This window comes from Sebastes umbrosus, chromosome 17 (genome assembly GCF_015220745.1).
Source record: "Sebastes umbrosus isolate fSebUmb1 chromosome 17, fSebUmb1.pri, whole genome shotgun sequence".
NCBI lineage: Eukaryota > Metazoa > Chordata > Actinopteri > Perciformes > Sebastidae > Sebastes > Sebastes umbrosus.
The window spans coordinates 28,720,573-28,748,336 of record NC_051285.1 but is presented as its reverse complement, the minus strand read 5'-3'; the positions used below and the strand labels follow the sequence as shown (position 1 = coordinate 28,748,336).

Below are 27,764 nucleotides of genomic sequence, written 5' to 3'. Positions count from 1 at the left end.
AAACTCCCGTGAACTGAAGTGGATTGTCGATTTCTAGTAGTTTTACGAGCCTGAGAAGTTTGTCAGTTGAGTGAGCCGAAGGGGAACAGACTCAAACGGAGGGGAAGTCATTTCCCCCTCCCAACAATAACATTATCCAACATCTGCTCACTACAGAATAAAATGCACAAACGTGCTGCACTTGTGAACATGACAGGGATTTCACTGACTACACCTCCAGTGTGCTACTTGCAGGTAGATAAGAGGTTGTGCAGGTGAGGGGAGGTAGCTCGAAGGGATCCAGGAGCTAGTTTCTGAAGGAAGAGATTTGCAACGCAAACTCAACACTAGCATTCTGCTGCACATTGTAAATGCCCCACGCCTGTTTGAATGTGAAGAATCATTGATGAGTGCATGTGATGTGTAGAGCTGGAATGATTCACATTGTGGTAGCGCGGTTAAAATTGTGTACAACGAGGAAGAAGTGTCAGTCTCATTCATTTATGAGACAACCCCCTCCATTTCTTTTTTTCCCACTGACAAATGTAAAACATTTTCTAATGAATAATGCAAGCACTTCACCAGAGTTTTTGAGCATAAAGATATGAATAATACCCTACAACAAAACAAATTTAAGTCAATATCCTCTTTTGCAGCACATAAATCAATAAAAGGAAATTATGTTTAAATGCAAATTGAATCGTTGTCATATTTAAGTCCCTCTGCTTTGTGTCAGACATTTTTAATTCCCTATTGACAAGTAAAGCTTTTTGGTACTGAGCTTTGAATCCAACAAGCAGAGAGCGAGATATGTTCTCTGCTGCCTCACTCCACTGGAAGGCCTGCTTTGTGAAAGTGAAACCAATTGGTAAAGGGCAATTTGTTTTTGCAGGAAGACATAGATAAGATGATAAAATACAAACAATAATGGAATATAATGCAGTAAGGCTCTGAATCATTCTGTATTGCTTTCACATATTTATTCTCCTGTAGATCTCTGCTGAGTCAACACACATGTAGACATGATTTACTCTTCCCTCTTCTTTTGTTTGGGGAAGTAACCTCTTTAAATATGCATGTGCAACTAACTCATTAACTTCAATGATAAATTAATTCATTTAAATTAATTTATAAACCCCTGGACTTAAAGAGCTCATGTGTTTTAGCAAGATTTCTGCTCATGTTCAAAACGCTCTGCACATTCAAAACATCTCCCACATCCAAAAAACAAAACTTACTGAATGAATATGAGACGTGATTTGTCCCGTATATTTTCGTGCACAGACCTGGTAGTGTAAAGACAGTGTCTTCTTCACTTAGATAATAGTGGTTATGTTTACATTTTTGGATTAAAATTAATGCAAGGGACAATTCACTAGTCACTGGATATTGGTAGGGACATGTCCCTACAAAATTCTACGCCTTCTAGGAAGGCAAGGGCGAGCTGGGAGATTCAAGTTAGGAGTTCATTTCCAAACACTGGTGAGGGCTTGCACCTCTTCAACCTCGGAACCCATCTGCTATTGGTCTGACAGCGACAGATAAGCCTCCGGGGGAGATATTTCTGGGGTTCCGGTGTAGCCAGTGGACATTAAACCGATAACAAACTAAAACCTCATCTGACGATAGCTGGTGGGTTCCTAGATTGCATTTTGGCCGATGCGTTCAGCCTCTTTTGCTCTCCACACGGACTGTTTAACTGCATTCAACCAACGCCTGCTTGTGATTGCTCAACTCTGACTACAAACGGAAACCGGCACCTATTTAACTTGCTATTGCTCATTTTGCCTCCTCAGTTATTAAAAACAGGGATTCTACAGCAGAGAAGGAGTTTGTAGCAAATAGTTTCTTTGAAAAATCTATTGTTTGTGGGTGTGACATCTCATTAGTTCGAACGAGCATGATCACTAGCGCTGCTGGCTCTGTTCCCAGTTCCCGGCACTCAGATTTAGTGTCACCCTACCCGGGGCTAAAATTAGCCTCTGAAAACTATATCCACAACTACACTGTCAAGTTTAAAAGCAATGTTGTTTTCTTTCATGGGTTTAGATAATTTCACCTGTTTCACTTGCTAAGAGCTCCTGAGGATTACTGTACTGTATTGATTCAGATATATATTCTTAAAGCATGTTGAGTTGAATGTGTTTGCACCTTCTGCTGTATAAACATGGAGGTGCTGCAAACATGTATTGATTTCTTAGCAGCTAGAGGATTTTATGGCTACCACCAGTCTTTTTCCCAACGCAGACTGCTTTATCAAGCTGTCTTCTAAATGAACTATCGGGCAGATCCTCCCAGGCACCACCTTAACTATTCACAGTACATGAGAGGAATGGTACTGTGCAGAATTGCAAAGCAGGTGGTTAAATGATGCAGCCGAAGGTCTGTGAAATATCTCTGGAGGAAGAGTTTCATTTCCAGGTTCATAACGTTCACATGCAGCACTAACCGAGCCAAAGGAAGACCGTTTCTGAGGGCACTTGACATATGTAAAAGCTTTGAGGAGACAAAACCATCAGTTATTTCAAGTACTGTAGATGACGTCAAAGAAACCGTTTTGAAAAAATCCCCCCCAGTGCTCAGTGCTAAACTTTATACGCCGATTTTAAAAGGAGCACAGAGCAAATTGCCTCTGAACAAGCAAAGGATATATCTATAATACAGAGCACTCTGTTCAGGAAAGGTATTACCGACTCCATCGAGAGTGCAGCTCCAAGGTGAAGACAGATGGTTACAATCGGGAGTGTAAACCTGCATGTGTGGATCACAGGCTTCGTTATGCCCTTTCCGTTTTTACAGATCACTCAAAAGAACCACTGAAATGTTCTAACAATGAGATCAAATAGCTACTCCTTTTAAATGAAAAAAAAAAAAATACCACACAGATGGCACCTACATCTTTGACAAGAAAAACCGACATGGATGGAAGTCCGCAGTAAGTCTGAAGAGGTAGTGTAGTGTTGATAGCATAACATAATAGCTGACAGGGGAACTGATAATACTTACAAGTTACATCACCCCTAACTAATTACAGGGTACATCAGGGTTTAGCTTACAATGATTATGTTTGTTACGTTATTAAGCTACGGACATAAATTCTAATAATTGAACGTTGACGTTGAGTTTCAAATGAGACATGAACAGTGGTCTCATGGGGGAAAGTCCTGTGTTTGTTTGACCCAACTACCACTCCGAAGTCCCTACGCAGACTCTGCAGACTATCACTACAAACCTTTTTTGTGATACATCTAAAACACAATGCAGTTTATATCTATGAACGTAATTTTTAGGAGACAGAGCTTCGTGGTGAGAGAGGTTCAAAATATGATGTACAAGTACCGGTATGCTGTTTCCTTCCCTGTTAGATACAGTATGTTTGCCTGTATTGGATACACAGTAAAGCTCTCCTGAATCAAACAATACCATTTCACATTATTTTCAAAAGCAGCAGGTCAGTTTAAACTGAGTTTCATCTGGATGTCATGTCCCCACTAATGCAAACGTTGTGATGCAAAGAGACACGTCATTGCAGGTTGTAGCAAACAAGGTCCGCTTGTTTGATGTTCCCATACAACAGAACTGCATTGTTAATTGCGTGTCTAGGGAAACACATTTTCTTCCTGGAAAATGTTTGTTTTTGACGTAAAACAAATACGTTTCTAATCAAAGTCCACCGAAGTCTGCAGAGGTCGGAGGTCGGGGTGGACGGGTCAAACAAACACAGAACTTTCACCCAGGAGACCACCGTTTGTGTCCCGTGTGAAACCAAAAGTCAACGTTGACTTATTTTAATTTACGTCCGTAAGTTAAATAACATAACAAACAGACTTATTTTCAGCCAAACCACGATGTTTTACTAAATCTAACCAAGGAGTTTTGTTTTGTTTTGTCTCAATTCACAACGTTAACCACATGTTTAAAACTGCAACCGTCATTCAGGAGAAAATATGTCCTCAGAACGTAATTGAGAATGCAGTTTAGTTGTATGGGAACATCATTTAGTAGGAGAAAGGGGTTGGTCATTCGCACAAATTTGACCACTGGACTGTTTGTTTTCACCCAAAACAGCCGGTCATGTACTGACTGCTCAGACATTAGCTGTAACCATGTAATGTCTGTGGCACTGCGCCTGTGAAGCTCAGCCTTTGACTTGACTCTTTCTGTTATTTCCCTTCAGTTTCTCTCCTTTTTTCCCCCTCTCGTCTCTGTATGCTTTAAGAGCAGATTCACAAAGCCCCAGGACTAGGCACATTTTTCAACTCTACACTTGAACATGTTCACACGTTTCTATCTGAACACACAGTTATGGCGGGTTCACATAGGGAACGGAAGCGCTGTGATATGTTAATCGTCACGTGAGCTGAATCCTGGTCAACAAGCGATTCTACTCTTCTGCTGTTTACTGTAATTATATTGACCTTAAACAGAGCTCTACGCAGATGGGAAACTCAAATAGTTTCCACTCACATGTTCCTTTCTGATCAGACCATGTGTATTCATGCTTGTGCACCTGACAGACATGTGCACAATCATCAGCAAATCTGCATTCCTATATACATTTCAATGAGGTGATTGCAACAGTAACACTGCAGGTAATGAGCAGCAGACTAAATACATTTTTATTTCCACTCTGGTGTTACGATGCATGGCACACTTAAAACCATCACACACTTAGAGCAAACAAGGATTTCACTTCATTCAGTATATTATACTTTGCAATATCATCCGAAAATGTTGAAGAATTTCATAACCTGACAGCTCGTATCTGAAACCCAACCTTACGTTTTGATTCCACAAACAGTGCTTTAGCCTTGGCCTCTTGCACCACAGCTAAACAGAAGCAATGTTGACACGTTCGCTGTATGCTTTTGTCATTCATGAAGGGTAAATGGGGATTAAGCTGACATCCAATAAATTATTCATAGAGATTTTTGTCTTACAAACAAGTCTGATGTGACTGAAACAAGTTAAAGCACTGGTGACGCTCTATTCATAGGATTTTTAGTTGATGATCCGCAAATGTCAAAAACAGAGATGTGTCCTTGTTACTTTGAAATGGAAATGACAAAAAGAGAGCTCGGATGGATCTGTCAGGAATAATAAAAAAATATATATATTTATTCAGGAAAACTTAAAATAAGTGTGAGGCATCCAGAAGAAATTGTTAGAGTCAAACGCAGCCAGCTATGTCTTTAGATGTCCAGAGACATGTGTTATTTATATGTCTTGAGACATCCAGAGACACCTTCAGATGTGTGTTGTTTTTTTATGATATGAGCGAGTCTTAACACACCGCACAAAAAATAGATATCATTTATCTGTGCCCATAAAAGTAGGCACATCAGGATGCTAATGGCTATAGGAAATGTCCTGTATGTGGACATATTACATCAATATATGTATTGTGTTGGGGACACAGATAGGAGCTTGGCTGGTTATTTGCATATACATATCAATAAAATGGTTATGAATGAATTAACAATATATATTAACAATAATGGGGCTCAACAATTATGTTGGTGCAGTAGCTCAAAAAGCCTTCAAACGCTCCTCGTAAAGTGTGTCTCTTCCCGCCTGCCTGTAGGCTCGGGAGATGAACTCACAAAGCCGTCCCGGCAGACATGTCTTTGATATACTGGCCACACCATCCCTGAAGCACACAAATAGCTGTTCAGTGCACCTTGTGGGGGCTGTGCGTTCAACGCAACATATCAATGCACAAACTGGGCGAAACAGATGCAACCTTGCCTCCCTGTCCCCCGACAAAAAGCATCCATTTGTCCGCAGGGACTAAAGAAGGAATTTGGCCTGAGGGGTAGCCTCACTGCGGTCACCACGAAGCAGCACGTAACTGGGGAGCACTGACAAGGCGCAGGGAGTGATCCCAGCGCTCGACAGGTCGGGCAGGCTGGTGGCAGCCGAACACCGCTCTCTGCTTCGTCTGCGCAGAGCTGCACTGGAAGATCCGTCCCGGCAACGAGGCCCGGCACAGACGAGGTTCTTAAAAATGGCGACTCCATCCGTGGAGATGAGCAGTCAGCGGGCAAGCACGAGTTCCACCCGCATATTTATATTAGCAAAATGTGAATGCGAGTCAGTCATGAAACGGCGGCGTTAGAAGACACGGCTGTGAATTACCGGTCAGCTACAAAGAGAGAGTTGTATATAAGATGAGGACGGCGTGTCGGCGTTGCTCCACCGTTGTTTGGTATGTGAGTTACGTTAATTATAACATTCTTCTAATGCAAAAGTTTAATTTATTAGAGCCTAGCTAGTAGGATGCAGCTTATATTATTTATTCCGTCCGTCCGTCAGCTACTGCCACAAATATAATCAAATTCTGTGGGAAACTCTGCTTTGTGTGCATGTCTAGAATCGGGACTGACAAAGAGAAAGCAAACAGAAAACTCTCCTTCAGATGGTGCTTCACCCACGCACTGTTAACATTTCCCAGTGACACAGCCAGTCCATGTATTGTTACACTAGATTTCTCTTGAGTGTTCTTAAATATTCATGGGACACAAGGACACATTTTCATAATGCTGCAAGACAAAACAGCCAGATAAACAGCTACTCCCTGACATCTTTGGGAGGAGTTACATGGTGAACGGAGGTATCGGAGTCTAATTGTGTTGTGGTCACTCATATTTCAGCTGGATAACCAGAGGTCAAATCCCTGTGTAACCTTGAGGTGAACTAAATCTCTACCGGCTCCAGGGCTGCCTCTCTGACCTCACATACTGGGGGGTGAGATAAAAATGTTCCTACAGGGATTGATTGAGTATCACATATTAACAGTAATGAAGCCTACACTGTCCACATGGATCAGAGTTTATCCAAACTGCACAAGCTGGACTCTGGAAACTTTTTTTTGGCAGCAGTATTAATGAGTATTTTGTAGCTGGGATGAAAGAAGGATTCATCAGCGCACTGGACAAACATCTCTCTCATTATTTCTCAGCGCACCCAATGCAGAGTTTTCTAAAAGGGACACAGGATAATGATTCAGTGTGTTGTGTCACTTCCAACAAAAGCTGGCTCTGCAGAATCACACAGTGATGACAGCCATGTCACTATTTATGCTGTCAAGACAGTTCAATTCAAATCTGCAATAATATTGGAATTCTAGGAAAAGTATTAAGGCCTACCAGCGTGCTAAAATGTGGAGGTAGATGATTATAACATATTGTAATACAATGTTAGGAGGATTTAACTTTTAATTTAATTAAATTAATTTAAAAAGGATTTAATCTAAATATGATTTTATGCAGTAAAATATAGTTTAACAGTGAACAAATCATATCAAACTGTCTACTGTTTGTGTATACTTTGGTGGACATTGAAAGGGTGACGGCAATGTGATTTCAGTTTTCCTCTCTTCGGTGCTACACCTTGATGAAGTCATATATCTCTTCTGCACTGAATAAATATATACATTTTTTACAAACACATTTCCAGTTATTTCTCGATTTTTTTTGTAGTTATTTGGTTGATGGGTTGCTTTGCAATAAATAATGTAAGATCACACGAGAGTCTGGATAAGCCCACAACATATGTGCTTTTAAAGATAGTAAACCTAAACGCATCCGTACGGAGCAGTCTGAAGGGACGATCTGAAATGACAGTGATAGAGCGTGAAAATTAATATGACCTGAATATTATGTATCATGTAGGTCTACTGAATGTATGAGGATGAACCAATAGAGCCAACCATCTGGAAGCTGTTTACTGTAAACTGCAGGGATACTGTGTGTTCTCTTGTCTGCTGCAAGCACCTTCTGGGTGCATGACAAAAACATAAACAGAATGTGCTCCATTGTCCGTCTTGTCAAAAAATAGGGATGTAACAATCCATCGATCCAGATCGATCTATCTATTCAATGATCAACGATCCAATATCATTGATGCAAAGTGAAAACATCTATACGTATCATCATCTTTAAGTTATGCCTTTAGTTTGAAATCCCTATGGCACGTCTGTTTCACCGTTTCCGTCCAAGCGCACCTCGTTCCTAAACATCCAAACAGTGCTGGCGGCGTTAAGCTTTGGTTACGCTTTCCACATGGATGGGCACACTGACATGAGGTGACGGCAATGTCTACACTGCCCCTGACTAAATTAAAAAAGAATCATGACGAGGAAACGAGCGCCGTTAGTGAGCGGTGCTAGTGGCGTAACGTTAGTGAGTATGCGGTCTGCCGAGAGAGAGAAAGAGAGCGTGTTGTGTGACGGTGAGTAGCAGTAACGTTATAGCTGTGAACCTCAACCAAGCTGTGTAGTAAGTTCGGTGAATAAATGCTAGAACTCCTCAAGACCCAAGCCAAGTTCCCGTGTCTTGCTTGCTGCCTGCTGGTGAAGAAAGGTTAGCCCCGAAGTTATCAATAACTTCAGCTCAGGCTTACTTAAGGTGGGCTGTTAAGGTGGACCAGCTATTCTCATTTTATTGACAAGCCGCTCAGGTAACAAACATGATGCATGTTAGTTACTCATCACAACATGAAAAGGTTAGATGGAAGATCACATATTGCCACACTGGTATCTTTCTCTATTTGTCAACCCTTATTGGTTTGGTTTTGGGTTTAACACGACAGAAAGGCTACGGCCATGGTAGCAGCTCTCTGAGGTTGTACAAGAGGTGCTTTGAGCTAAATGTTGTGCCTATGTTTAGCTGATCCTAACGTCAAGGGATCCCTGATGTTATTTGGCTTCATCATTTGGGGACCATTAATGTCTGTACAGAATGTGGGCGAATCCATCCATTAGATGTTGATATATTTCACAGGATAAGTGAAAACTTTGACCTGCTGACGGCATTACATGAAAACATACGGGGATCGCTAAAGTCACTAGTCTCTGTCCTCTGGACTCCGCGGTTATCTGTACCAAATTGTATGTGAATATTGTATTAGATATTTCAGTCTGGACCAAAACGGTGGACCATCTTACCGTCATGGCAACCTGTTTAGTAGTTTGTTGATATATATATGCTCTGAATCAAAGTGTAGGATGAACTAACAGACTGATATCATCCTCAAGCTGCGCCACAAGAACTATTTTTTGGCAAGAATCATTTGAAGAACATACTCTACAATACAGTAAGTGTTTTTATAAGCAAAGCTTTATGTGTGGGCTGTAAAAAAAAAAAAAAAATCTGTAGGTAATAGACTATCCTGGAGGGCTTTACTTTCTACACCATCTGCTACAAGACTGGATAACTGGAGAATGGGCTTCAGGTGGCAAATACTTTCATTGTTGTTCGGTAGAGAGTTGCAGCAGCAGAAATAACACATACAGTATTGTATTCTTACATTCTGTCTCCTTGGGATTATCAGGTTCCAGACAACTTTTTTGTCAAAAATTAGTTATTCAGATATTCTTATTCTGTGACATTTTATTAACATTATGTGAGGTGTTTTTTTTTGTATACATTTTTGGACTTTTTATGAAGACAACGAAAAAGTTTTACCTCCAAAGTCAAACTCTAACTTGGTTGTATAAGGTTGTACTTGTGAGCCAGTCAGCACTTTGAATGCAGACAAGAAGACCAATCAGGCTGTATTCAAAACTGCCTACTCCATACTACTGAGGAACGCAGTATGCAATATACATACTGTATACTGCGATCCTCAGTAGTATGCAGTATGAAACAGTAAAAGCAATTTATTTTGCAGTATGCTATAGGCCAGGCTTTAGACTTTAAACCAGCTCTGGACAATAAACTGTACTTGTACCACTTTTGCAATATTATCAGAAAATACAACTTTGACTTGTTTTGCTTGTCACTAATATGTATATATAAATATATACTGCAGATTTAAACAACTTATCCTACCAGATCATAGTGAAGTCAGACAAACAGGATTATCAACGAGGGGAGATGGGAAATATAAAACATTGCTCGACAAAATTGACTCAAACTGCTTTTTCAGTTACAGCAACAAAACAGTGGACTCCAGATATTAGTGTAATGTTAAAAAGGGTCATGTTGTCTCAGCAGGTTATCTCTCTGCCCCATCAGAGACCGCTCTTTCCCTCGCCACTCTGCTGCTCTGTAGCCGGTCTGTGAGCGTGACTGGTCGGCTCTCCAGCTACGCCCGCGGACCATTGTGGAGCTTTTCAACTCCAAAAAGGCAGATAACATAATAATAAAGATGTTGTTTTTTAATGTTTTTGTTTTCTGTAGGCTGATTGTTTAACTGCTGTCGCCAGTCTAGAGGCATAAAAGTTGGAGAAAGGAAGACAAAATACCAATTTCATAAATGCACATGTGTTTTTCATCCAAAAATCCCACTAACCAAGGAATAAGAACAACAATAAGTTTGTGGTTTTGGCCGAGGTGTTTCATTCAACAGTTAAACTAATGTCTGTTCGTTTGACTGGAAACTGTACTTAGCATCTATGTATGTGTATACATTATATGGGACTGTTGTGATGCTGGCCCATAAATCTCATGAATGTTGAGCAGACTGGGAGTTTTTTTTTTCATTTATATTCAAATTGTGCTTTCTGCAGAGCCAGATATTGCTTCAGCTTTTTTGAGGACAATAACAGTTCGTCATTATATTTGCATCACTTCATGATGACAACTAAGATGAATCTTCTTAATTTTCACATATGGGACATTTGTGCAGAATCATGCAACATATTGTCAGCAGTTGTATTTCCAAGAGAAGGTGTTTAGATTTTGTTTGTATATAATAGCTTGTTATTAGTTTCTTCAAAAGATATAGAGCAGTGTAGGTGGACGCGTTTATAACTGTAAAACAAAGCTTAGTAGATTTTCTTCTCTGTTGTCCCAATCAAAGGTGTTGCTTGAAAATTAGAGGGGCTGTCTATTTTTATGGTTGTCATAGGAATAAAAACAATCATCACACTACTTTCCAGGATGCTGAGATTTTAACTGTGTCAAATTTCATAAAATGAAATGAATAGACGGACACTATACTTTGAAGCAAACTTATTTAAACCAAAATAATGAGTGTTACAATCTGTACTATTTTCATAATTCAATATTTTGATCAATAAAAGACAGCTAAAGTCAATTAACAGCGATGTGGTATTAAAATGCAGGTGGTTGAACTGTACTGTGTCCTTATTGTTACATTTCTCTTATTTGGCATCGTGTTGCAGAGAGAAAATTGAGAGCATAAGAAATCCAAACGTAGCTTTGAGGATGGTATCTTATGAGCAGCACCTTATGTTAGATGAATCATCCGCTTAGCGAACTGGGAGCTTTAAACTGTGCCATTATGATTTGTGCACCTCGCTGTGCCTTGCATCTCTATGAGGACACTCATCGCAACTCCACACATCATTTTAGCCAAAGGATCTTACCATCTGGTGTTGCCCATTAACCTCACCTAACGTAGTGAATGAGGATCACACTCCCCTCCCTCCCTCTCCTTGAGCAAGGCATTTAGCCCCTAATTGCTCCACTGGAGCAATGAATGAGGAAATGAGATTCAAGAAAGAGAGTATGCGTCTGCTTTTTACTCTCTGGTTTGTTCACTCATGCCCTCATGTGCTGGTGCTCAGCAATAACATGACCATCAATTATACAGTGTAGAAAATAGAACAAATATCTATGTGTGTGTGTGTGTGTGTGTAATCACAGACTGGCGTGTTCATCAGAGGGTTTGGATGGATGTGTTTTTTTAACTATGTTTCATGAGACACCTGCCAGTCTGAGACTACAAGATACAGATGTATTGCTTGTAGACATTTTAAGAGAATATTTTAGAAATTCACTCAGACAGTAACACTAAATTCTTATTATTGCTAGTATTATTTAGTAGCATGTAGTAGTAACAGTCATAGCATATGTGTTACCTTGGACGAGGATGTGCACTGAGGTGGTTCTCGGTCGACTGCTTGTCTGGACTGCGCACACATACTGGCCCTCATCTGTCATGTCCACGTTTTCAATCTTGATGGTAAACTCTTCTTGATTAAGGGTCACCAGACTCACTCTGGGATCCACCGACCATTTGTCTTCTCCGGCATACAGTATACTCGACCGGTTTAGCCATGCTGTGTGTGTGACAACGTCCCCCTGTGCACACCTGTGAAGCGATAAAAATAGCATTGAAAATAGGGCTTTTACCAAAGTGCACTGGTTATTTTAAGAGAAAGTGAAGTACTCATTGAATTGACAAATATGTAAAATGTATATCTAGTATTCTTGACCAGATGCATACAGTCAAGCCAAGTAAACAATTCACATGCCATGTTTTTCACAAACAACAATTACTCCTCTCCCATACAGTAGGACTCAATTCAATACTTTATTGCCATGTGGACACAGGTGATAGGAATTCACCTCAGTGAAGCTTTTAAACACAAAAACACACATACGTAAATAAAATATGTAAAATAAGAGCATCACATTTATACATTCAAACATACATTATATGATAATGTCCTTAAGTGCTTTGTGCCGCTACATTTGTTCTGAAGTGCTTGTCGCTGTGTGCTGTACATACTGTACCTACTTTTTAAAGAGCCTGGCTGATGCCTACTACTGCAAGTACGTGTGCGTCAGAGTTCAAGTATCAAACAGCCTCAGGATATGTGCTATTCTATTCCTCAGGGGAGATTTCCTTCACCTTAAACTCTGAATTTCCTTCTAGAGGGGGGGAAGGATTTGAAGAGCTAGCAGGGTGAGAGGAGTCAGCGATCAACTTCTGCGTCTGATTCGTGAGGCATGTATGGAAGAGACAGAGGGAAGGTCTTAGCCGATGAACTTAGATGCTGTGCGTACAACTCTTTCCAACTGTCACATCTCAAGTGTGGATGTGTTGCCATACAATACTGTGACTGAGCCGGCTGGTCTCATACACTGTTCCTAGCTATAAAGTAAAGAAACTGACACGAGTTGCTGGACATTCAGAAGAAAATGCACAAAAAAAAGGTGTAACCTTTTGGTAAGATATCATATAAACTGTTGTATGAGAATATGTTGGACAGAGCAACACGTTCTCATCTCACCTCGCTACATATTGCCGCTTTGTCACGGCCCTTGGCATCACTTTAGGTTTAGGCAACAAAACCAATAAGTTAGGTTTAGGAAAAAAAATACATGGTTGGGTTTAAAACTACTATGTTTGTAAAGTGAAAATGAAACTGGACGTTGTGAACACAGGACATGAACGAACAGCTGATTGTAACGTGAAAGTGAAACTTAACTCACGGGACACAAACAGCTGTCTCCTGGATGAAAGCCTTGTGTTCGTTGGGCCCATCTACCTCCCCTCCTGCCCACCCTGTTTGTGTCTTTTTGCTCTTTAAACAACATAACCACAGTCACTCCCGTGAATGAGCGTTTACTGTTACAGCGGATGGGTTTACATTATAGTTAAAAGAAAACGTGGTGTCTCTAGTAGCAGTATTGAACGCTGTTGGCTGTGAAAAGGCCTCAGTATTTGACACCCTGTAAATGTAAATGGTCTGGACTGAGAAGGTGAGGACTCTTTCCACATTAGCTCGGTAGAAGTGCAGAATCACCTCCCCAGGTAAGCTTTTTAAACTGGCGCAAGAAGTGACAACCTGTTCCCACTCCCGACTCGTCAAATACCACCGTTTGGTAAGTGCCCCTCGGCATCGGAAACCGACGCACGGTGGCGCCCTTCAGCAACAGTATGTGACGCACCTGGCTTTCAACTAACTCCAATATAAACCCACCCACGGCGTTATTCAACGGTCGGAGCAAGTGATGTATTAATAGAGTGAGAGTCCGTTCAGGGCGGGCAGGATTGGTCAAACAAACACAAGACTTTCAACCAAGAGACCGCTGTTCATGGACTTATTTTGTCACGTCAGTCGTGAGTTACATGACTCGTCGGTATCGTCAGCTCCGGGAGTCACTTTTCAAAATAGATGTTACAACAATATGGTAAAAACAGAACTTCACAGAACATATCAATGATAATAAAATAGTAAAATAAGGTGATAAAAACAAATATATAATAATTGTTTATGCACATAAATGTGTATAAATACATACATGCATACACAAAAAGATGTATACATACTGTATGTATATATACTGTATGTATACAGTATATATATATATATATATATATATATATATATATTTGTATGTATATATATGTATATGCACATAAAAACACATATACAAGTACAGACACATACTGTTGGGACCTTATAAAAATGTGTTGTGGATACAGATGTAGATGATCGTATCTCTATAGGAAATGCATTTCAGAGTTTGGGAGCCCTGACATCAAAAGCCTGATGCCCTCTAGTCACAAAAGTGGACCTTTGAACAGCAAAAAGTAGCTGATCACATGATCTCAGACCACGTTCAGGCACATACGGTGTTAAGAGATCTGTTATTTATTCTGGGGCCAGTCCAAGTTGTGCTTTAAAAGTGAGTAATAAAGTTTTAAAATTGATTCTAAAATGTACAGGAAGTCAGTGCAATGATGCTAGATATACAGTAGTACATAACGTGTTCCCTTTTGTTAATGCCTAATAAAAGCCTGCCAACAGAGTTCTAAACCAGATGTAGCCGTGAGAGTTGCCCCTGACTGACGCAGGAATACATGGAGTTACAATAATGTGAAAAAAATAGACAGCATATTTGAGCTTCTCTATACCGCTGAAGGACAGAAAATATATTATTTTGGAGATGGTTCTTAATTACAGAAAACAAGCTTGAACTGTCTTGACCTGCTTTTCAGAAGTAAGTCAAATATGACTCCTACGTTTCTGGGATTCTGGCAGTGCTTGTGGCAGAGAGAGCTAAGGAACCCAGCTTGTGTTGAAGCACTTCAGCCACTCAGCGTGGACCAATCAGTACAACCTCTGTTGTGTTATTGTTTAGCTGCAGGTAGTTTTGATGCATCCACTCTTTGCTCTCATTAGTAAATTATGCAGGGGAATGAGGCTATTGGGGTCATTAGGGATGATGGGCAAATACAGCTGGGTGTCATCTGCATAACAGTGTTTTGTTTTAGCGATGCTTAAAATCAGGTTGTTTGCCCTACACCACACCACCTCAGCCCTGTAGGCTGATTCATCACCATTCCTCACCATGCCTTCCACTGTTGTCATCTGCATATTTAAAAAAAAAAAAAAATGTGTATGGGATACACTATCATCGGTATGCTCTTTATTATTCATTGCAAATGTCTGAATGTTTTTTTCTTGTCCTGTCTGGCTGGGGCGGACAAACATCCCACTTATTAGCAAACCTTCAACCAGAGAGGAGGAACTAATCAGTGAAAGCAGCTGGTGTAGTGTTTGGTTGACCACTGCAGTGCAGGCTCACTGATAGTGTACATTTAAAGGCTAAAACTGTACTGTAAGACAGTGTAGTGAATAGGGCATGTGTCAGCTGCATTCATACAGGCTTATTCTGAGTAAGGATACTCTGCATAAAACAGGTGCATAAGTAGATATTAGTTGGTTTGTTATAATTGAAATACATTTCCCATAATCCCTTTTTTAAATCAATACCCGGGGCATTATCAGACACACCAACATTCGTCTTTTACTTCACTACCAAATCGTCTTAATTAAAATTGTGTTGATTTTGCGAAGTAATGATATGGGTCATTATACAATATCAGCAACATAACTGCAGTTTCCAATTCAGTCTTAAAGAAGGAGGACATTTTAATGTATAATAATATACAACGTCAAAATGGAACTATTAACAGCATTTGAGCTATTGCAAACATGTGAACAGCTTGCTTGGAATGTTGACAATTCTTCAATAAGCTTTGTAACAAGACATATTGTACATATGCAAATGGAGCTCTCGAGCAGTCATCGGGTTTCTTTTGTTAATCGGCCCACACACTTTGGTTTGTGACACTCCGAAGTGATTGAGACAATGAGCCGAGAACTGCTCCGCCGAGCTCCGTCGCAATCACAACAGATTGGTTTCACCAGTCACAAAATGCTGCTTTGATACAGGAGCTGGGCCACTGATCTTTGACTGTTTCCACAGAGCAACACATCTGCTGTATTTTCATGACTAATCTTCAGATCCTGCTGAGAAAGCAATGCCAAAGCTGCAGGAAGAAATAAAAGTCTTGTTTTTGAGGGAGTGTGCTAATGGAAGAAGAAATTCATACTCTGTACAACCTGTGCTTCTGGCTGCCAATGCCTGTGCATCGTCTGGTTTTATTTAACTTTCTGTAGCCTAATTTCCCGACGTACAGAAAGAGCGGGGCGTTTGAGCATTAACAGTTTAAAATGGTGACGATGTAACAAGAGCTCAACACTCAACGCTGCAGCTGAAAGACTTTCAGCTCCATTTACGCTGTCACAGCTTTTGTTACAGCATCAGTCACTTCCACTTCAGTGGTGGCAGTAGGGTCAATGGCATCCTTGGGGCATTGGTGGTGCTATGGTGGGGAAAGAAGACAAAAATGGTGTGTGTGTGTGTGTTTGTGTTTGTGTACAATCAATACACAGGAGCAAAGGCTTTCAAAAATAATGGATCACAGCGTATGTGAGATGTCAAGGGATCAATTTACTATGACAAAGTGGATTCAAAGTAGGGTTTTCATTTCTAATGGCTTCAGTAAATTAATTTCTCTGAGCTGCAAATGTATTTCCCCACTGTTAAATGTCAACCTTTATAAATAACGCCAACAACAGCAGAGTTTGATCTGTGCCCGCCCTGTAACATTCCTTTAAAATGAGCAGATCTGGTTTGCCTGATAAAATCCTGAAATAAGAATTTAAAAAGCGATTTAACATCACCCCTAAACATCTTGTATTTTTCCGACCTCCAGTGGTTTAACGTCTCACCTTGCTGCAGTGATGTACATTAATATGGCACATACTAATTAACGGATATCCACAATTCAATTGCGGATATCTACAATTTAATTCTGACTAGTCATAATTCCAATTCAATATATATTTAATTCCCCCTCAATTGTAGATATCTACATAGTCATTTTTAGATAGCTAAAGTTACATTTTGACCAGTCAAGATGACGTTGTAGATATCTCAAACTGGAGTTAGGGATAATCAAAATATAATTATGGATATCTTGAATTAAGAGTTTTGACTAGGCAAAATGACGTTGCAGATATATGTTATTACGTCAGCAGCTACGGCAACTGGGAGGCGGAAGCTATTCAAACATACTATGGCGCTGCGCTGCAGCCGTATGGGTTTATAAAGTGTGTCTGGAGACCATAAATCTACAACACGCTGTACATTTCTACCACAACTCTCTAGTGAACAAAGCTCTCGTTGGCCACAGATTCCTCGATGATGAGCTCTCTTTCTATTTCATGTCATTTTCTGAACTATCTGATCCACAGCGATCCCCGACCACTCGTCTCACAGCCGGCTGCACAGAGAGACCGATGTTATGTGTCCAGCTCGGAGGACGTTGGTCTTCAAGTCCGAGGCGATGGCCAGTGTCTCCAACGGAAACACAGTCTTTACTGGTTCGTGTTAAATTTAAGAGGGTCAGTGACACAGCTGACGCTATCCTGGCAGTGTTTACCCACCGCCTTCCAATTTCCAATTCATGACTCATGTTATGTGAATGGAAGTGCTGCCACTTTGAGCGTGATGAAAGAGTATGTCATAAGATACAAGACTGCAGTGGCTGATCTTTTGATGAGGAGGAACGAGGAGGAAAGAGAGAGTGAAAGCAGCTTTGGAGCCTCTTGTGTTGAGTTGTACAGTGCATACGGTACATTAGCAAAGTGTCTCAGTCTACATGTGCAGAAATAGTCATTCACATCTTTGTATGCATGTTTATTCAGCACTGTACTTAAAGGATTTAGTGGCATCTAGTGGTGAGGTTGCAGATTGCAACCAATTGAATCCCCCTCTGCTTGCTTATCTTTCCAAGCGTGTTGGAGGAACTACGGTGGCCTTCAGGTAACGTAAAAAGGCAAAAGGCTCTCTCCTGAGCCAGCGTTTGGTTTGTACGTTCATGTAGATATTAAGGGCTCATTCTAAGGTAAAAAAAAACAACACAACAATTCTTAGTGATTATTCATCTAAACTAATGAAAACATATGTATGCATATTATATTCCACTGCTTCCAAAGAAATCCCCTAATCAGACACACTGGTCCTTTAAATTCACCTGGTGTTACATCCCTAGAAGGCAAAATGTTCAGCAGCTAATTGGAATGATCCCCTTGAGTATATGTATATATATATATATATATATATATATATATATATATATATATATATATATATATATAAGTTTATCGAAAAGAAAATCTGGTTTGACATACTGTAGGTTGTTATTGTTATGAAAACTATATGCCTCACCAGCTAAATCCTCCTTGAGAGCATCAAGAAGAAAAACAATGCAATATATTACATACTATATATATACTATATAAATACTATATATTTTCCCCTTATCGCTTCTGCACACATTGCAAACAAAATTTAATCCCCAAAAAATTGTCAATCCTCTCAAAAGCATGAAAGGAGGAAGGGAAGGGGAGATGTGAGATTAGGAGGTGAAACTGTAACCGTAAGCAAACAGCTTCTCCTCTCTCCCCCCGTGTGCTTTCTGACAGTAATGTGTGGATCATTAAAAATACATGACACTTGTTGCGCCACAATTAGATGTCGCCAGTAGACTTTGTTTACACTGTGGATCAGTTGAGTTAATGTTTAATGCTATGTCATCAGTAGCTTTGCTTCCAGGAGTACGGCATTCATCTCTTTCAACACTAAGTCACTGAATAGGTTGTTAGCGTTACCTTCTAATGATGCACTTCAACTGAATATGTTCATCAAAGTGTGTGTTTCTTTTAAATGCAACAACAAAGACATGTTTCCCAATGAATGCATATCGTAATGGGATGTGGGCTTAATTGGCAAAAGGAAAAGAACGTGATGGAAATTCTAAAAATGTATTTAGATAAATTATACTCATTACTCATTAACAAAGACAGATGTCATATGGGCTCGCAAGTACCTCTTCTCATGGTCAGATTTTGCAAACCATCCCAGTCTTAGTAGGTGTAGGTTGATTTAGTGTGATAATAATTAAGGAGCTGGGGAACTGTCTCTCAGACCACAAGGAGACATTTCACCTCAACCATCTTGGATGATTTTGTTCTGCTGTCTTTTGACCTGTACCAAGATTTCAGTCAGGTTCTTGACACTCTCTTGCTAGATCATTTCTCTGTATCTGATAGTCACCGGGAGTGAAGCTCCATCCTTTTAACACCCACTGACCGCATTGCATCATGTAATGATGCCTGTAGCACACCATCATGGAAGTGTGTTGTCAAACAGGTTCCATTAACTACAAGTGCGTGGGATTTACATCTATATGTGGCAGTAACCCCATGTGGTGCACCATTAGAAAAATGTGCTTCATTTGAAGAAAAAAAAAAATGACATGTACAAAAACAGAATTGAGATAAAATGAAATAAATTGTGGTACATTGAGCGGTGTGTGTGATTTGTCCGTATCTAGCGGTGAGGTTGCAGATTGCATCCAACTGAAACTTCTCCTGTGTGCCAAGCGTGTAAGAAAACTATAGTGGCCGATGCAAAAACGTGAAAACGCAAATGTCTCTATCTAGAGCCAGTTTGTCTCATTCTAAGGTAACGAAAACACAACGATTCCGGAGATTATACACAAAAGAAAAAATACCTATTAGGGCCCAAGCACCGATCAGGGGTCCTATTGAAATCGCTTTGTTTATTATTATTCTCCTCTGCATTAAATCACATTTTTGAGGGCCTAGAGGTGCTCGTAAATTTAAGAAACTTAGAAAAATTATATATTCTATGGGTCTAGCATATGGGTGTGGTAAAATGGCTCTACAAACTTAATTGTGAAGCTTTTGAGTTGCAGATTAACGTTGGTACTCTCTTCCGACTCTCCTCCGACAGCCGATGCATTTGCATAATGGCTGTATAAGTGCATTGAGACAATGGATGGGATATAGAAACTATTTTGCACACCAATATTCACTCATATACACTTATAATCACACTAAGGTATGTAGGTCCACAATATTCACCATATGATATGTGTCAAATCAGAAAAAAATCACACTTTTTGTCTAAGTATAAAACTCTCTTTCTCACTCTCTCTTTCACAGTGAGCGACGTGGCGCTCCATCCTCTCTCTGTAATTGTCAGTCTTCAGTCCACAGGTCAAAATGTCATTTCAAAATTTCACAACATGTTTTTATCTGAAGGAATATTCTGTTCAATCCATATTTGTTGGTATTTAGCCTTCAAAAACAACATTTTGTTCCAGTACTTTTCCTTCGCCGTGCACTATTACTGCATCGGATGGCAGCGTACATTTTTTTTTTTTTTTTTATAAAAATAGAGATCATATGAAAATTACACAATTTACACTGCTAAGGGTGAAGGTACAGATATCATATTAAACTAAAAAAAAACAACATGTCATGCTAGCTTGTCGGGGAGGAAGCTAAAAAGGGCTCCAAAGTTAGGCTAAGGGTTTCTGGGCAGTTTCCAGAACAAAAAAGTTCCCCATCCAATCGCCAAAAAATGTCTTTCTTGCAGAAATCTACAAATGTCAAAAGTTGTATCAATTTATGGTGGAAATGTCTTTATGTAAACACAATATTCAGATGGCAGGTGGCAGGATGCAGCGAGGCTCTCAGGCATTCTGTGTTTGCATTCAAATATTTATTCTCCTGTAGATCAACTGTTTAATGTTATCTCTGCTGAGTCAACACACGCGTAGCCAAGATGTACTCTTCCATCTTCTTCTGTGTCTTTTGTTTGGGAAAGTAACCTCTTTAAATGTGCACGTGACACCACATTCACAGTCAATAGTAGCCTACATTCATTGATTTGCAAACCCCTGGACTTTAATAGCTCATATGTGACCACACACACTCTGCTCTTCCTCATTCACCTCAGCCGGCTCATCTTCACCACCACAGGAAGCTGTCTAATTGATAGCTGTCAGTTTCAAGCGGTTTCACGTGATTCAGATCCAACGAGACAGTCGGCTTTATAGGAAATATGTACTGCAACCTCAGATCCGCAGACGCCAACCTCCTCACCCCTCTCACGTGGTCCAAGCACTGGCACCGGGCTTCATCTATTGTCAGTAATACAGAGACGTCACCAACCGGTGCACTATAAATCTAAAATAAAAGCAACATTACTTCTATAACCAACATCCACTTGTGACATTAGTATCCTTACTCCTTAATTGTGTTTAATGCAGTGTCTCATGTATTTCTTGAGAAAAGGAGGAGGTCAGTAAAAAGCTGGTCTAAAATAGAAGCACAATTAAATCTATGTCATTAACCCACAATAACAGACCTCCCCGGCTGCTGAACAGCTGCTCCTAAATTGCTGATGGGTTAAATGCAGAGGTTAAATGATATGTAAATACCTGTATGAATATGATGATTGTAATAAAGGTTTATATTTCAAGTGAATGACTAAATGTTCTGTTCATGTCATATAAGGCGGATGAACATTTCTACCAGAGAATAATAAGTGCTGTGAGTAAGTATTCATGTTTTCCATCTCTGTGTTGAACGATGCAGATAAACAAGCGCTGTCATGACCTGATGGAAAAAGAGCCACTTGAGCTGCCTAATGTCTCGCCATAATCACAATGATATATTAAGCCTCACCGGTTATGCTGATGGGGCCATTAATTAACCCAATCCGTGCATTCATTAGCAAACGTTGCTGTGTCAACATACTTGTCTCCATGTAACATGTGGCTGGAATAAATCTGCTTGATGCATCTTAAAGCTCTACGGTGGTGTTTTCACTGAGAAGGTTGTAATATGGGCTCTTCACATTATGATGGAGATGCCATGACATGACATGCATCACAGGGTGTAAGGTGGTGAATGGACAGATCATTAGTAAAACCAGTTAAAGGGAAGAGTAATCACTGAGCCTGACCCTTCAGTATCCAGCTAAAATGACTTTAGACTGGTGACTATTCTTTTTTTTTCATGTGATTAATTTGCAGCTCAATATACTTTTTCAAACTGCTGCTTTTGTTATTAATACTATCACGAAGAACGTGAATATTACGCAGAACAAGTTTGATTTTTCTGAGCTCTTGCACCGCGAATAAAGGCATCAACCAATCACGTTGTGCGGAACGTGTTGAGTTGCGAGTATAAATTTAAGAAACACCACAGAGGCTCCGTAGTCCGACCCAAGACCAAGGTTAATCCTTTCAACCTTGACAAAAGCAGCACATACCAGATCCACGTCTTCCGTTCTTACCTTTCACAATAAAAGCCCCTAGACATATCATATTTGCAGGCGAGTATTTTTGTGTGTTGTTTATTCGTCACGCCCCCCCGCTGTGTGAAGGCCTTAAGACAGCATTTATCTTTAGGCTTGTTGCTTTTCTTTGAGGAGGTAGTTATGTTGCCTGGGAGGATGCAGTTCCTTAAAGGATACAGTCAGGGAACAAAAGTCATTTTGTACAGTTAACACCAAAATCACATGAAAGACTGTGAAATGCAGCCTTCGACCCGGGTATATGCACCATCAGACCACTGGATCCAACCCTGTCTCCTACAAATTCATTTTACATATTTGCAACAGTAAATAAGTTCAATTTAATGTTGCCAAAACGTTCTTTAGTGAAATCCGGGCGCCATGATAAGGAAATGTGGTTGATAACGTATCCACGGACAAATATCTTTTAAAGGTTATATTTAGGGACTAACAGCACTTAAAGTTAGAGATGGAAGTTATATCACATAAATGAAGCATCACTTCCAGTAATAAAACAATGTCCTATATTGTACAGTACAGCAGCAGCGCTAAAGTGAATTGTATCATGGCACCGTGTGAAGGACATCTAGTGTGAGATACATTAAAAAGATTGCTTAAACTGTCCCTGGCGTATCGCCAGTCTCTTTAGCTGAGCGTTGGCTCAAAGAATGAATGAGGACGAGTTTGTTTTTAGTCTGCGGGCATCTGAACCACCTTCCAAAAAAGAGATGGAGGGAATGACACATGATAAATAATATAACCTTCCCTTTGTCTTCTTGGTCTTTATTTCAATCTGTGATTATTTAAATAAATTAAGAAAACAAAGAAACAAAGAAACAAAAAGTGCACCAAAGTGCTAAAACTGCAAAAGAATGAACCTTTTGATTCACACATTATTTGTCCTGCAGTGTTAATCATTGACATTGTTCATAAACATCCATTCTTGGATTGCTGGTTGATTTAACACACAATAACCTGCTGCAAGTTCATGGAGGAAAAAAAACACTAAGTAGATTATTTCCTTTCCTTAGTGAATTGTTGTATTTCTGGCAGCAGTGGTTTTGTTCTGTAAAACCATAAGAGGATCATATATAGATCTTATAGAAACTCAGAAGAAAGCAAAGGGAACACACAGTAATGGTGAAGTCCACAGAGACGCCACAGACACAAATAGAGGAATAACTAAAATCCTATAGTGGCCTGCTACTTGACTTTCTTGGGTGTTTCAAAATCCAAAGCCAACAACCCCCCCTCCTCCTCATATCCAAGAGCAACTTCAGACATTGCATTTCTATGATATAATCACATCTTAATGTGTAAAAAAAATGATTAACTTAACCCTCCCGGCCCACAGGAATAACATGCAGACTCTTAAACTAAGTGGTAATTCCACTTGAAGAGCAGCAGCGGCTGCCTCGCGAGCAGCAAGTCTTCTCTTTTATATATTTATTTAGCCGAGGCAGGCTTGATTAAGAGCCGCGACACTTGAGAGTAATAAATAGTTGTAATGTATAAGCTTGGACATCTTCCAGTGAGCATCACTCTTTCAAACAGTCGACTCATCATCGCCGCGCAGCATCCTTGTAGTGTAACTGCTGAGCCGTTTGTGCGACTGCTGCTGCGCTGCCCCGTGTTGCCTGTTGCCATAGATTTGTAGTTAGTTACCGGTGTCAGTTCGGGTCGAAGCAGCGATCGAGCAAAGAGGCCGAATGTGAAAGAGACTATTGTGATGAGCGAGGCTACCAGTTGAATTACCTTTTGCTTGCATTGTTTATCGGGGCCTCTATTATTATTATTATTATTATTATTATTATTATTCTATGTAAGCATTCGAGTGGCTGATGGAGAATAGATCCTGACCAGGTCACGGTTCACCTTTGTTGTTGTATGTTTGTTGAGGTATTTTGATCCATCTAATGGATGTTGTCTTTGAAAAATGTATTTGCATAATCTGTATAGCGTAGGAGTATGAATGCAATTTCAAAACTACTTAAAGGAATACTCTGCAATTAAGTACTGTACTTCCTTAAAGCTCAATGATTCATGAGAGACATATTTAAAACATATATAAAATAAGCAGAGGATGACTTTTGGTCCCTATGGGTCAAACTCCAGAAACGTTTGATCCTACATTTCCCATAATGCAACTGGATATCATCTTTCAGAAGCCCATCTCTGCCTGGTAAACACCCCCTTTTCCAACTCCACACCTCCCTGGTGTGATGCAGGTTTTCTATTAAAACGATGACATCACTATAACATCATCTGGGTTATTCTCTCAAGCTTTTGAAGAGGCGCACCCTGAGCCACAGAGGACATTATACAACAGAGCAGTGCTATTCGTGATGAGTAAACTGACCTTCAGGTGTGAATTCAGCAGAGTGCTCCTTTAACACAACGTTCAGAACAGCAAATATCTTCCTTTTGAGGTTTATCGACAAAATGATTCATACAGGCACATAAACAAACTGCTGCTACCTAATTCCACCCACTCTCACAATACATGAATCACTTGTCAGATGTGTTGTGTGTGGACTTCCTCATGTGGACGCTTTACTTTGTTAAAATCAGGATGAATTCACAAGAACAAATATCGGTGGTCATTTGACTGTCATGCCATTTAGCTGACAGTCCTGCCTGTGTTTGCACAATCAATGCATGCATATGAGATAATAATCTGCTTTGTCTCGTGGTGTAATGTCACCTGCACCCCCACACTGTCTGAGATGGAACAAACACAATCTCCTCGCATATCAGTATTGTGATTTGAGCCGCCCTTTGAACAAATAAAGACCTTTTAATTGCAGATGATACTGCTGAGCAAGTTATCTTCTAGAGAGATAAACTTTTGTTATTTATACAGTACAGGGGCTCAGTATACAGGACAGGCTCTGTTACAGGTACACTGAACAAAAGGTACATATAAAAAGAACTGAGGGAACGGACAGAATAATAAACAATAGGAGGCTCAGTAAGTGGGCAATTATTGAAAATGGTCTTTGTAAGTACCAGAGGCATATCTCTCTCACACTTTAGATATTTCTTTTTTCTTTATATACAGTTATGTTACACCAACAATAGCAGAAACAGTTGTTCCTAAATCTGTTATGGTACTACTATATATATACATATATATATATATGTATATATATAGAGAGAGAGTAAAATCTAATCTGAATAGAACTAGAAGTCATCGGGTCATACAGTCATAATGAATAAAGTGAGGGTAGGAAGTAGAGCTCAACTTGTATAGTTTTCATGATTGTGACAGCAAGCAAGATCTTGACCTGGAATTGACCTGATTTTGGCAGGAAAAAAAAAAAATAGGTCGAGGATGGGACACAGCTTTTAGGCGTCCATTCATGCCCGGGGGAACATTGTTGTTTCATAATTCATCCGTGACCACCATCGCTGCTCTAGTTTATCTCCCCATAGCTTGGAGTGGTCACTCATGGGTCATGTGGCAGAGTCACATTTTGCTTGTTCTTGTCCTTGTGGAGGTTGGGGGGTGGGGTGGATGTTGGGGATGGGGGTCGGGTGGGAAGGGGGGCTTAAATAAGAGGAGGAAACACTTGTTTGGGGAGTATGAGATTTGTCCCAGAAGGTGCTTCAGTGGGCTCAGAGCAATTGACATTGCCAAGAAATGTCCACTCACAGGCACCCAGTGTTTCCTGCTGTGTCCCAAACTGACACACGAAAAATAGGCCAGTTAGTACCACCACCACCAACCCCCCTCCCACCCTCTGTTTTCACAAAGCTGAAAGAGAGCAAGGACACATGCTGGTGGGACGTGGCCAGCAGCTCCTCTGATGATAATCGAGGCTCAGTGTCTGAGAAAGTGTATGAGCTTTGCTTAATTGAGCTGGACACAAAGCTAAGCCAGGGATAAAAGTACCCCTGTGAATAATATTGAGGCACTCACAGCTCTACACATCAGGCCTAATTCGCTGGAGCACTCACTTCCACTTGTCTTGTATAAACGTTTTCACACAGCGTACAGTAAATGCAATAAATCAGACGCTGCAGACCAGAGGACTCCTACGCTTCCATTCCCCTCTGCAACAAAACTACAGAAGCTTTAATGGGCTCATTTAAAGTATTACGTTTGCTAATGGCTCGAACGTCTCAGACATATTTCAGTCTCGGGAGATTCAGTGGGTAGCCGGCTCATATGCAGGAATCACTCGGTTCATTTATCAGCCCACTCCGGCCAAATTCCATTAAAGGCCGTGATGCTTATCACTCGGAGAGCTCAGGCTGGTTCTGATGAAAAGGAACAAAAACTTTCAAATGTGAGACGTGAGACGAGTCTCACAATGTCATCAGAAAAACATCCTTCTGCTGCAAAAGGCAGTTAATATAATTTACAGTAGACAATGCCCAGTAGGATGTTAGAACTTCCAGAAGACCGTTCGTGCATTCTTTGAGTTCACAACTCTGAAGTATCAAAAGAGGAACGTTTGTCTTTTGATAATATCCCAGAAACACTTTGTTCTTTGGTTTATAGCTTTGTGACAAAGTCATGTTCACTTATGACTGAACTGCCTACGATCAGAAGAATAACGTACAGAATATGTATCATATATATATATATATATTTGCCATCTTGGGTTTGTGGGGGTATTTCTTCCAGGAAACAGGAGCAGATTTTGGTGAGAAATTAAAGGGAGTACTTAGGTCTCAATTTCCATAATGTGTAAAGGTACCCATAAGAGGCACAATGAAAAGAAAACAGAAAATAAGAAAGAAAATGAGTCTGCGCATTGCTCATTGTCACCTTTAATGGATTTCATCTTTTATTTTATTTTATGAATAACAAAATGAGGGGAGATGAGATGAGAGCTTCAGCACAATGAGGTCAGTAGAAGTCTCTGTATTAGGAGATCATTCATAAAGGCCTTCAGCGATCCCCTAATGAAGGTCACCATGACAATACATCTCTGTGCATGTCTATTTCCTTTTCCTATTTCCCAAATGGCCTTACAAATGGGATGGTACATTTCATTTGCTATTGCACAGTTAGTCTTCACTCTATTGTATTATTACAGTAACAACCACTGTACTGTAATACATGTTTATTTCTGCCTTCTTGTGTCCACATTTCATCTTTCCAACCGTTCTTATACCACTGCATTAACAAACTGTTTTGCAAAAACAAATAAAAAATAAAAAATTGCAAGCAGTCAACATTTGTGCAACATTTTTCGCCGTAAAAAGACGTTCTACATGGCCGAGTGCGGTTTGTAAATGGTGTGCTATTGCCTGCATCAAAATTCAGGAGGGCTTGCTCTATCAGAGGCACTGGAGCCCAGAGTAAATTTAGTGTGGATGGAGATAAATGAAAAGAATGATTCCTACAATATGGGCTGGCTAGCCATCCTCAATCTCCAATTCTCTCTAGTCTGGCACACAGAAACAGTCAGTGGCAAAGGCTAAGTGGATAGTTGGGTCTAATGGCGTGGTGATCCTATAAATAATAGCTACACAGTTTCCTCCCCATTGATCACACAGCCTTGGCTGACTGATAGAGGGGGTTGGTGTATGTTGGATGGA

The 27,764-nt window shown here is 40.2% G+C and overlaps 1 protein-coding gene across 5 annotated transcripts in view; it reads right to left on the bottom strand.

The window, feature by feature from the left end:
* Positions 1–27,764, bottom strand: part of ntm (neurotrimin) — a 398,233-nt gene that overhangs the window by 43,960 nt on the left and 326,509 nt on the right. For all 5 annotated transcript variants that reach the window (XR_005203765.1, XM_037747921.1, XM_037747920.1 and 2 more), the window contains one exon: positions 11,810–12,042. Coding sequence is in view for 4 of the 5 variants with exons in the window: in XM_037747921.1 (XP_037603849.1) it covers positions 11,810–12,042 (233 nt within the window). In the remaining variant the exon portion in view is untranslated. The remainder of the gene's footprint in view (positions 1–11,809; positions 12,043–27,764) is intronic.